This window comes from Hermetia illucens, chromosome 3 (genome assembly GCF_905115235.1).
Source record: "Hermetia illucens chromosome 3, iHerIll2.2.curated.20191125, whole genome shotgun sequence".
NCBI classification, from domain to species: Eukaryota; Metazoa; Arthropoda; class Insecta; order Diptera; family Stratiomyidae; genus Hermetia; species Hermetia illucens.
Window position 1 is genome coordinate 46,971,613 of NC_051851.1, and position 12,940 is coordinate 46,984,552.

The window sequence follows — 12,940 nt, forward strand, 5'->3', positions numbered from 1 at the left end:
CTCGACTAGCACGTACGCCATCCTCATAAGCTTGGGGGTATATTGGCAGATTTTGCTGCGTGAGCCGATCAATATACTCCACAGAAGTGGTGACAGCACATCTCCTTGGGGTAGCCTACTGTCATGTAGCGATCAATACCCACTTCAGCATACAGAAATCTCTGCATTAGCATAGCATAGACACACTTAACCTTTAAGTACCGACCTGTGGTCTGAGAAGGCCCGGCAGGCACTTGACTTGCTTGTTTACCCCGTTCCCCGCGCAACACCGATCCCTACTTTTAAGTAGTAGCATGAACAGTGCTCACGTTGACGTTGAAGCGGGAAGTGGTATCGTCACGAGCGCATTTGGTGAGAATTACGATTTGAAATTCCAATGCGGCCTCTCAGACCTCACGCCGGTACTTAAATAAGCTTTTTGTTTTATTTTTTCTTCTAATAAGCTGTTATTGTGAGTATGATACGGAGACTAGCACTGATCTATCTGATACCGAAGAAATTCAACCCAAACACCTGGACGAGCCGTCATCATCACCAGATGAAGATGCTCCACTTTCAGGGCAGGATTATTTTAGAGGAAAGAATAAATGTAAGTGGTGTAAATCACCTCCAAACAGATCATCAATTTGACCGAAAATGATGGAAAAGATCCTTATTCTTTATGAAAACAATATATAAATGACGAGATGTTATCGGAGAGTGTGCTGAGGACCAATGAGAAGCTAGCTGAATATAGATGTAAATATATGAAGCAGGATCAACCAGAACTAAAAGATATCGATATAATTGAGTGGCACGCTTTTATTGGACTTTTGATGTAACCACTGTATTCAAGTCTAACCATGAAGTCGCAGATTTAATATTTTATACTGATGGTATCGGACGAGATATTTTTAGATGCGTAATGTCTAAAAACAGATTTTTGTGTTTGCTTCACTGTCTTCGTTTTGACAATGCACTTGACAGAGCACAGAGAAAAGAGACTAATAAATTGGATCCGATATCGAATATTTTCAACAAATTCGTGTAGGTAACGTAAAACAATAAAAGGGAAATTCCCCCACAGTTCTTGTCAAATAAAGCAAGACCCAAAAAAGTCAAGCTTAAATGATTTTACAAAAGACACAACGTTATTGTTTCATGTTGCCAAGAAAAGAAGGCCGTCATTTTGGGTTCATCAATTCATCACAATGAAAGAGCAGACACGACTTCAGGGAAGTCAGAAATTATAAAGTTTTATAATTCTACAAAGGCGGTGTAGATGAAATTGATAAGAAGTGTTCTATATACCCTTGGAGCCGCCGATCAAAACGCTGGCCTATGACAATTTTCTATCGGCTTTTGGATATAAGCTCAGTCCATTCTCATCTTTTAGATGATGTACATTTGGGAAGACAAAGTTATTGAGGGGCCTTTATAAAAAAAATTAGCTCGGCAGTTAGTATTAGAGCAGATGAGGCGAGTATTTTGTAACTTAAAGTTGTCCCGTAAGTTTGGCAAGAATACTTGGTTCTGATAAGCCAGAGACATCTGAAGATAACGCTGAAGAAGTCAAGACTTGTCTTTCATGACATCCTAAACTCAAAGGAAAATCGGCATATCGATGTTATTTGTGCAGAAAACACGTTTGTTTACAGTGCGAGCTGACTGTGTTTAGAATTTAAAGGGTAGTTCGATTGTGCACACTTTTTTTAGCAGTAGGTTTATGTACCTAGTATAGTTCTTTTCTAAAAGTTATATTAGTCTTAAGTAAGAAATACTAATTTTTGTTATTCTGTGAAGAGTATTCTTTGTGTTTTGATTTAGGTATATATAGGTGTACTATTAATCGCAGTTTTCCCCAAAATTCAAGCAAAATATTTTTATAGTGTTATATTTAAAAATTTAATAAAGTTGATTTTCTTTCTATATTTTATTTTTCTTAAAATCCTTTCTTATTCATTATAAATCAAAGACCGATATTTAAACCATCCCTTTCTTTATAAAACACTCCATAATCTACACGACTTCTCAGGCCTCGCGTTGGTACTAACTTTCGCGTTTTTCTAAGACTCCGTCTTTGTGATGCAATCTGTTCTCCTGTGATAGTCAGACGGTAGTTTAACAGTGAGAGTTCGTCTGGTACCCACCAATCTCTGATCAACTTTAACAATTTTAAAGTACCACTTGTTAGATGAATTACTTCACTTTTTGCCTGCTGAATGTTCGCAGACATGAGACCAGTTGAAGTGATGAAATTAAATAGCCTTTTTTCTCTAGAATTGCATTTGTTACTTCCCCAACAAATATAATGAGCATTCAATACCACTTGACTTCACCTAGGCTACCAGATCCCTCAGTTCTTGTATAGATGAAGGACACAGAATTATAGAATAGATACACAAAAGCAACAGGACCTGATGACATCGAATCTGAGTTCTGAAAAGCGAAGAGCTGGGACCTAACACTGCGGCTCAGTTAGTTCTTCAGTCGGGTTGTTGAGGAAGGTAGAACATGTCATGCCAATATGGGAAAAGAAAAGTAATCCAGCAGAATGTTCAAATTACCGTCCAATTCGATTGCTGTCTCATACCATGAACATTTTTTAAAGCATGCTTATCAACCGTATTTACTACATCGTATAAATAGCCGTGAATTAAGCGGGTTTGTCACGAACTGCGCAAGTATCGCCCTCTTTACATTGCATTTCTGGATCTAGATAGACGTTTGACCCTGTGCTACACCAAGTTATCTGCTATGCTCTACGACAACACCTAGTAACGGAGAAACTCGTGGGCTGGGTCTAATTGCTCTACCGCGATCCGAAAAGTAAAGTTCGAAGTGAGGCAGCTATATTAAAACTGCTTCGTGTCTTCCTCGGTGTTAATCAAGAAAGCGCCCTCTCACCATTTCTCTTTGTTCTTGTTATGGACACTGTCACACTGGATATCCAATGTCCAGTGCCCTATGCACTGCTTTATGCAGATGTTTTCGTGACGTCTCATAGCAAAAATGATCTGGAGTAATTTGCTCAAAAATGGAATGACCTCACACAACACGGTCTCCGATTGAATTTGAATTTGAATAAGAAAGGCACTGCCATTGGCCGTGACCTGCCCAGAGCTGAGTGATTTAAATATCTCGGGTCAATGCTATCAGCCAATGGTGAACTGCGTTATAATACTGCTTCACATATTAGTGCAACCTGGATGAAGTGGCGTTTCAGAATTAGTGTTCTTTGGGACCGACGTATCAATGAACATCTCAAATGAAAAATTTACGGCATTGTTGTCCGCCCTGTCGCCCTTTATGGTTCTGAATGTCGGCCAATTATAAGCGACAACGAACGGCGCCTCACAGTAATGGACTTATTTTCGGAGATGAACGCTGGTACCCAACAATAATTTGCGTATGCTCTAAAACTGAAACGGTTCCCCTGTGCATGTCGCAGCATCTTTACCCAATGTCGTGGCGCTTTTAAACGGACTTTTATTGATTTGCGAATTACGTCGCTTTGTTTTCGAATTGCAAGCTTCCTCAATTAGTCGTTTTTCTTTATGTCCGACTATGTATTACTTTATACCTTTAATGAATTCCCCGAAACTTCTACTTTGATTTTTTTTACGGGGCCGAAAACCTACCTACCTATTTCAGAAAATGACGACAGGCAGCGTAACGTTACTAGTCCGACTTTTTGGTCATTTTGTCATTCAGGGTTACAAGCTTGTCTTCATCTTCCACAGAAAATTCCTTGCGTTATTTCATTGTATATTGGCACACCTGGTGGTGCAGCAACGGTAACATCATCTTTCCCAAGAATGCAATGCCTTCCACTGTCATCAGCTGAAAGCCTTTCCAGCCTTCACGATGTCTCATTTGCATGGGCCCGTTTTCACATGCCGGGATAAGATCAGATGCGTTCACATCACTAGCATTCTTCTCTTCCGGTTTTCCTGTAGAGGCGGAAAAGGAAATTCCAGCAGGTCTGTATGTCTTCTTTGCGGCTCAAATTTCCTGCTGCCGAGCCTTCTTCTTCCGTTTTCTGGAAGAATTAGACAATAGTGCGACCCACAGGTCGAACATAGTTCACGGTCAGTTTCTCCCATTATAAGAGATGTCGTACAATCATTTCTGGGTCTCCGCGACATAGGCTCTAGATACACGCTTTCCACAGAAGTGGACCATATGTCCTCCTTAAATTTCTCCGGAGGAGACCATGAATGTCGCGATTCCTCCAAAATGCGTGAATTCGGACTCCAGGCAACTTGCAGAGTCGAAATCTGTAGCTTCCATATTCATATGCTGAGCACTATTAATAGTATAGATGGGAGGAAAATGCAATATCACAAAAGTGGCACCACATTACCATCGCCGAGCGCAATTCAAACATTGCCGAACATTACGATATCACCGGATTACAAAAGTGATGGTGATATTATATCGTGATAGCTGTTTAGCGTCCCCCAACGTAATCAAATCGATAACGAAAATATAGAGGGATTCTGATTTAATTTTCTCTTTATTTCAATGATCAAAATTACAGTCACACACGTACGGAAGAAACCCACTATTGCGAGTAAGAAAGAAAAAAAATACTAAACAATTGTGTGCATTGCTCGGCTAGTAAACTACCAAGAACAATACGCCCGCACTCGCCAGCGGTCGGAACAAGAAGGAAGTGGAAGTGCAACGCGCCGCCCTCGTGCCAGGCGTCAGTTCAGTGCGTCGGCACAGGGGTTCTCACCGCCGGCAATGTGGTTCTTGCCTCCGATGCGCCGCCGCAGATTTGTTGTCATGTGATATTACATTGCAGAATATTACCACACATCATCACTCTTCATAGTACAATTACGGGCGGCAGTTATGGAATGATGAACTGATCCCAACGCCCAGTATCACTTGCGAATCTGTTGCAGTTATAATTGCTTGCTCTTCTGGCTGGCTTCGGGTTGGCCATGGACTAGTTTTGGGTTGGCTTTGGGCTAGAAAATGGTTTCGGGGGCATGTGGATATGCAGATGCAGATTCTCGGTTTTACATAATTGATTTGTAATGTTATCGCTAGGTAATGAATGTCGGCTATAGATTGATGTGTGTATGACGTTAGTCTACGTAATATTTCCTGGTACAAGCGGCCGAACTGATTGTCGAATGGTCGAGTGTCGGTTGCGAATCTATTCTCTCGGCTGACTTTGGTGTCAAAAGATGATATTGATTTGTTTCCAAGCAATGTAATTTCTAATTAATGCTCGTTCGCAAAATCATGTTTGCATGTGAAAATAATGTGTGATATCTTTATGGGATCTGTTGCTGTTTTCTTCTCTTGCATGGAAGGTTCATTTACACTTCATTGATACTTATTTTGCGCTGCCGTACTTTACGCTATAAATGTAGGGAAATCATCATCATCAACGACGCAACAACCGGTATTCGGTTAGGCGTGCCTTAATAAGAAACGACGGTTGTGTTCGCCAATCTGGCGCCATCGCACTATCTGAGGCAGGGTCTGCCACATCTTCTTGTTCTACCATAGATATAGCCCTTATAGACTTTTCGGGTTGGATCATCCCCACGCATGATTAGCTGGCCCGCCCACCGCAACCTATTGATCTGGATTTTACCCACAACCAGACGTTCGTAGTATCGCTCATAGATTCCAACGTTTTAGAGGCTGCGGAATTATCTATCCTCATGGAGGGGGCCAAAAATTCTTCGGACAATTCTTCTCTCGAGCGTGACCAAGAGTTCGCAACTTTTCTCGCTAAGAACCCAGGTCTCCGGAGAATACATAAGGACTGGTAAGATCATTGTCTTGAACAGTAAGAGCTTTAACCCTATGTTGAGACGTTTTGAGTGAAACAGTTTTTGTAAGCTGAAATAGGCTCTGTTGGCAGTCAACAACTGTGCACGAATTTCATCGGCATAGATGCAATCGGTTGTGATTTGCAACCCTAGGTAAGAAGGCAAATCACTCTAGTAATAAGTAATATTTGTAGTATCGACTGCCGAGTGTTCAGATTTGATGTTGTTGATATACCATCTTATGTACGGTTAATGTTATGAAAAGTGATGTTTGTGATATTTGTGTTTGTGATGTAATTTGGAGGTAGAGAGAGAGTTTGAGTGGAATATTCGTCGAAAGTGAAAAGAGTCTGTTAACCTACTAAAAGCACCGTCGACAGCCCGGACATCCCAAAAAACTTAGCAGAAAAATTGTTGGGGATAACTTCAATGTTTGTCGAAAATAGTGGAAAAATAAGGTAAATAAAATTATTGATTTGCGAAGGATGCAATCTATCATATCATAAAAAATTATATATTCAAAAGGTAGAATAAGATTTGAATTTATGCACAGGCTAAGTGTACCTTTCTCAGTTAGTGAATTTGTATTTTATTTTGTATGTTGAGAGAGAGTTTGAGAAATTACCAAGTTATCGCTACGATACGCTAGGAACCATGTGATGAAAATTACTCGCTTAATAACAAGCTGAATTTGGAATTCATTATACTCAACCTTAATTCCCCGCATTGGAGCTTACCACCTGGCATAAATATGTTAAACTTTCAAGAAGCATGGAGAAAATTAACAGATTCTCTAAAAGTTCAAGAATTCAAACTGTAAAGTATGGAGCCCTCAGGTGTACACATAATCATGATTTATGAACTTTGCAGATTTTCGCTTTCGTTTCATAAGATTTAATAACAGTACGATTCGATGTTGAGCAGATACAAATGAACTCAAACATAAACATAATTTAAGATTAACTCTTACAACCGGGACGCAACAATAAAGTATTTACATACCTGTTTTAAAATGTTTATCTAGCCTATCGAATGGTTCTCCAGGTATCCGTGATGTACAGAATAACCGCTTAAATATCTCCATCGAGAAATATTTCATACCATCCGGTGGTGCTACGGGACGGATCCGTTCGCGACGTAATAAATCCCAAAATTCGATTTTATGATATAAACAGCGAGCAGCTGCCTACACTTTAATATTGTTAGCAATAATAAACATTTTACAGCAAAATTAATGTGATGAACCTTTAGACTGTAGTCCTCATTCTCGGGTACGCCAACGCTTTGAAGTGGAAGTGGTAGACCCATTACGACGTAAGGATATAGCGGGAAGCGCAATATATGATAACGGTATTTCTCCCACCAGTCATTAATCTGTATTTGTTCAAGAATATGTTATAAGGATGGTATAATTTGATCATGAGGTGTCATTTCTTTCAAGCGTTACAAAAGTAAAAGCGTGCAATTAGGTAATTGAATATTTATTTACATATGATTACCAGCACTGGCAAATAAGGAATACTTTACATGAACGTTTAACGACAAAGAGGCAAGCACACGCTCAAAGGGTATTCGGGTTAAAACCTCCTCATTGGAGTCCTTCTGATGATGATTTCTATGAGATTCCCCTTTGGAAGATTCTTGCGCACGGGCCAACAAATATGTAGCACTTATGTTATTATGCGAGTACATACCCAATTTTTTTTCGACCATGAGCGTTCTTCGACAATCTCTTGAAGAGTTTTCCCGAAACCATTTTTGAATTCATCCACAATTTTGCGAGAAATGGCAAGTTCCGCAGGGATTGCGAATGGCTTTAATGATTCAAAATAACATTCAAGAGTTTCTTCCAACTTAGGCAGCGGTAACGGTGGCAAGTTTGGATCATGATCAAATGATTTTCCTTCATTTTCTTTTAGCAAAAATATTTTACTCCTGTTGGGATGGTAATCCATCCTAAAATTAAAAAAAAGTATAAATTAGTAAAATTGGGGAAAATAGTAATATCAATATATAAAAAATAGAGCAATATAAAATTAATCAACCATTTTATGAAATAAGAATATTCAAAAGCTATGGGCTTTGGAGAAACTAAAAGTTGGCACTCATTCACATAAATGGTTGTAAAGTAAAATGCAATCCGCCAATGAATGCATTCAATTGTGGAAGTACAGATACAGATAATTGTGATGAAAAATTGGAAAAAGCTTACATAAATATAGCATAGCACTGAGAAACGTAGTATTTAAACATGTTGAAAACACTTTGCTTTCACAGAAAATCGATGTCATTGAAAGCACCATTATCGACGTTACCCATATCAGTAAAAATTTCTGAATGAAAGGTATTGCACCTTTGAAGTGTTCGACATATAAACACACCCACCCATTTTACATACATTTTATAAGAATGGATATTCATTAAATTTTAAAGTAGATGAATGACATACATTAGAATAGCTATTGCACTCTATACTCGTTTATCCAAACACCATGAGTGCATTAGATGATCCTTTGGGGAAAGATACGGACAACGGCGTAACAACCGCTATCCGGTCTGGGCCTGATTTAATAACGAACTCCAGACATTCCGGCTTGGCGCTGTGGTCCACCAATTCGATATCCCTAAAAGCTGTCTGGCGTCCTGACCTACGCCATCGTTTCATCTCAGGCAAGGTCTTCTGCCTCGTCTTCTTTTTCTATCATAGATATTGCCCTCATAGACTTTCTGACCTGAATCATCCTCATCCATACATATTAAGTGACCAGCCCACCGCAAATTATTGAGGTGGATTTTCTCAACAACCAGGTAGTCATGGTATCGCTCATAGATTTGGTCATTATGTAGGCTATGTAATCGTCTATCCTCATGTCGGGAACCAAAAATTCTTCGGAGGATTCTTCTCTCGAACGTGGCCAAAAGTTTGCAATTTTTCTTGCTAAGAACCCAAGTCTCCGAGAAATACATGAGGACTGGCAAGATTATTGTCTTGTATAGTAAGAGATTTGACTCTATGGTGAGTGAGTGAAATAGGCTGTTGGCTGCCAACAACCGTGCCCGTATTTCATCGTCGTAGTTATCGGTTGTGATTTTCGACCCTAGATAGGAGAAATTATCATCAGCATCAAAGTTGTAGTCTCCTATCTTTATTATTCTCGTTTAGTTGGTTTTTGCTGCTGACGTTGCCACCATATATTTCCTCTTGCCTTCATTGCCCAACATCTCGTTTGTACTTCTCGGTCGTTTTTCCTATGATGTCGATATCGTCAGGATAGGCCAGTAGTTGGGTGGACCCTTGCTTTCACTTCAGTATCGCGAATCATTTTTTCCAGGGCCAGGTTAAAGAGGACGCATTATAGGACATCCCCTTGTCTTAGACCGTTGTTGATGTTGAATGGTCTTGAGAGTGATCCTGCTGCTTTTATCTGACCTCGTACATTGGTCAAAGTCAGCCTAGACCTAGGTTAATTTCGTCGGGATACCGAATTCTCTCATGGCCGTGTACAGTTTTACCCTATTACATAGCAGGCTTTAAAGTCGATGAAAAGATTGTGCAACTGATGTCCATATTCCAACAGTTTTTCCATCACTTAGCGCTTTTCAAATACTTACTCCAATCTCACCCACTAAACTTAGCTTGAATGCTCCTCACCACAGGTCAAAATCACTGAGACATCCTTACAAACATGGCTCACGACGGAGTCACTTCTTAGGGCTCACCGATGGTGTCCTCACTCGATTTGTTTACTCTGAAGGGGAGGTTGCCTGTCCACTTGTTTGATGCGTGAATCAACTAATAGCGTGATTTATTACAAAAGGCCATACGCTAACCGGCCCAGAACTTGAACTCCTCTTGTTTTTCTTCAGCCTTTGTCCTGTTCACAAACGGAGTCGGTATCAAATGCCTGATCTGGATGCAATCGCGTGGCTTTTAAATCCCCAGCCAAGCAACGAAACATCTTCGTCTCCATTACCGCAAAACGCCATTTATTGTCTTTTATATTTGGCCAACACTCAGAACCATAGAGAGTGACAGGACGGACAAAATTGGGGTAAATTTTAGAATGGAAACGTTCGTTGATACGTCGATCACAAAGAACACCAGTTGTGGAACTCCACTTCATCCAGGTTGCGACAAAGCCGCGAAATGAATTATGTACGAGAGCTAAGATACTCGATTTGTGTAGGCTTCAAAAAAATTATTCAAACGAATATATTTGTACATATGTAAGCAGATGATCAAGTTTTTCCCCTACAGCTCCTTTTCTCCCACCAGCCCGTTCACTCACTTCTGCAACTCCCTTTGCTTCTTCGTTTGTCGAAAACCTTTTTCCACCCATATGTACATTCATCGAAATGAGCAGATAGTATTCATATAGTAATTTCTTACTTTTACTATACTATGTTAATGATTTTTATTAATTAGTAAATTATTTTCATTTAAAACAATAATGTATAATTATTCAATCGAACATCTCACACAAAACTTTTTCTTACGTCAAAAACGATAAGGCATAGCCTTCTTTATTTGATTCGTGATTGTGACCGAAACTAGTTTTCTTAAATAGGTCTCGCTCTTTCCGGCCGATGGCAAGTTGTACATAAGCAGGTGCTTGATATCACTCCCCACAGCATTCGGCCTCCAACTGAAACATAGGGATTTTGGCGAGAGAACCTGTGGCGGGGCTACTTGGCTGCAGTCGACTGGCGGATATCAAAACCTTTCCTTCCAGTGTCGCCTGCTGACTGGCGGATATCAAAACCTTTCCTTCCAGTGTCGCCTACTTCCTGAACAAAATGCTTCAGTTTGTGCGGAGATCCTCTTGAGCTTGCTACCGACGTCCAGACTGACCGTACTCCTCCCACTGGAGGGGCGCTCGTATGGTGGCTGCAGAGCGGCGGAAGGCATCAGCACTCACCAGAACATGGGTAGCAAACTTCAAGTTCCCTAGGGGTGTAGACCGCCAGCTGCGCGTGACAAGATGGCGGAAATTGCTCCTTACATCAAGTCAGCAGGCTAAGCAGAATAAAAAGGAAGGCCTACGACCAGGATGGTTCATCACGCACCATAATCTCTGCCTTCAGCGTTCGATGCCAATGTTCTAACATCTCATTGGACTGTGAGTGGTATGTTGTTGTCCGCTGTCGTTTGAATCCCAAGAGCTTTCCGGAGTCCGAAAAGAAAGTAGATCCAAATTGCATTCCTTAGTTGTGGTGATTACGGCAGGAACACTAAAGCGCGGAATCCAGTCTCAGCCACAGGTATTACTTGATAGCCACCGCGTAAACCGATCAATGACCGTGAGGCAATACTTGTAGTCGTGTGAGTCTCACAAAGGGCCTACAATGTCGAAGTGTGGAAGCATCTTGTTGACTTAGGGAATACACCTACTTCCAACCTAACATACCTAGTGACTTTCCACTTTTGACATGTGATGCACTCTCTCGCCCAAGAATTCACGTCCTCATGGATGGCCAGAAATATTTGCTGGAGACTAGCCGGTTCGTTGACCGGATGCCAAGGTGCGTAAGGCTGTGCCCCGAGCAAAACACTTCCTTACGAAAAGCGGCCGACGAGTCCTGGAGTTGCCTCGTGGCGTTGGCGGAGTGATCTGGAATTGTCGTGCAGCAGGCAGACTCATTTTGTCAGCATCTATCGAGACATTCAATCAAAATTTTGATGTGTTGTAGTCAGCCCCCATTGACAACTTCAACCTCAACTTCAACCTAAATATTTCAACTGGAGTTTTTACCTTCACACAAGATAGTGGATAAAGAAGTGAATTTCACACTTGAAGGAAAATTGTATCAATATGTTTCGTAAGAGGTGATCCTGTGTTAAAAGTTTTCCACATATTAATTCAAAATTAGTCTCATTATGAAACGGAGGAATCAAGCAATACGACAACGTTGCCAACATGTCGAAATACCATTCTCTCTAGCAGTAAGAGCCCCGTATATTTCAATAGCAATAGAATCAATACAACAATTCTCAATTCTTTTTCTCTTTAAATAAATTAGTAGCAGTTTATAATAGTATATTACCATATTTTAGAAGAGGCAGAGGGATTTGTTATCGTGATTAGATGCCGGATACCAGTCGACTGCCCTGTTAATGACTACCTGAGTAGTATAAATATGTATGTTCTAATCCACTTTCATATAAAAATCTTGCGGTTTTGAGACGGCATGTATGTTCGAATCCAGTTTCATATGAAAATGTTGTGGTTAGGGGCGGCCGGTTTGGCGCGTGCCGGGGGCGACTTTTAGGGAAGCGTAGTTCGTAGGGCGCCGTCCGCGGGGGTTCGGGGATCCTCGTTCCGGGCCGGGGCGGGTTTTGTTTAGGTATTGGTCGGTTCGTTGACCGTTGTTTTGAACTCCCTACAGTAGTATAAATATGTATGTTCTAATCCACTTTCATATAAAAATCTTGCGGTTTTGAGACGGCATGTATGTTCGAATCCAGTTTCATATGAAAATGTTGTGGTTAGGGGCGGCCGGTTTGGCGCGTGCCGGGGGCGACTTTTAGGGAAGCGTAGTTCGTAGGGCGCCGTCCGCGGGGGTTCGGGGATCCTCGTTCCGGGCCGGGGCGGGGCGGGGCGGGGCGGCGTGCGTTTTTGTTGTTGTTGGATGTCATGTGCGTATTGCTTGGGTGATGGGGAATTGCTTATCAGGTTGACGTATTTGGGAGTGAATATTAGACCGTGGGTGAATATGTAGTAAGTTTGAAAATGATGGTTTTTTTTTTTTGTAGATTTTATTTACTTGGCTGATTTTGTTGTTGTTGTGATAAGAGGTGATCGTTTGAGCGCCATGTGCTAATTGTTTGGATGACAAGTTAATATAAATAGTGGAATTTGTGAAAAGATTTTGTTATAAGTGAAAAGTTGCCGTAGAGGATGGATTCGATTAACGAATTATTGGGCTGCAAGCCGCTCATTTATATTAAAACGTCAGAGTTGGAAGTGGGAAAGCGGTACCACATCACTGGAGGCGAGAGAATGGAAACACGGTAAGTTAGAATTTAAAATTAAACTCTGCTTCTGCTAACAAGTTCTTTTTTTCATTGCTTTTTCTATAGATATGGACAGACTATCGTCGTGGATTTGGAGGGTACTATGCGGCTATTTTTACCATCGCGCTATAGTAAATGTAGCGAT

General features: G+C 40.9%; 1 protein-coding gene across 3 annotated transcripts in view; it reads right to left on the reverse strand.

The window, feature by feature from the left end:
- The window catches only part of LOC119651017 (peroxisomal carnitine O-octanoyltransferase-like), a 45,313-nt gene that overhangs the window by 17,273 nt on the left and 15,100 nt on the right, over nt 1-12,940 (reverse strand). For all 3 annotated transcript variants that reach the window (XM_038054318.1, XM_038054317.1, XM_038054319.1), the window contains 3 exons: nt 7,475-7,736; nt 7,026-7,154; nt 6,783-6,966 (listed from right to left, as the gene is read on the reverse strand). In XM_038054318.1, the coding sequence (XP_037910246.1) occupies nt 6,783-6,966; nt 7,026-7,154; nt 7,475-7,735 (574 nt within the window). In that variant the 5' untranslated portion in view covers nt 7,736. The remainder of the gene's footprint in view (nt 1-6,782; nt 6,967-7,025; nt 7,155-7,474; nt 7,737-12,940) is intronic.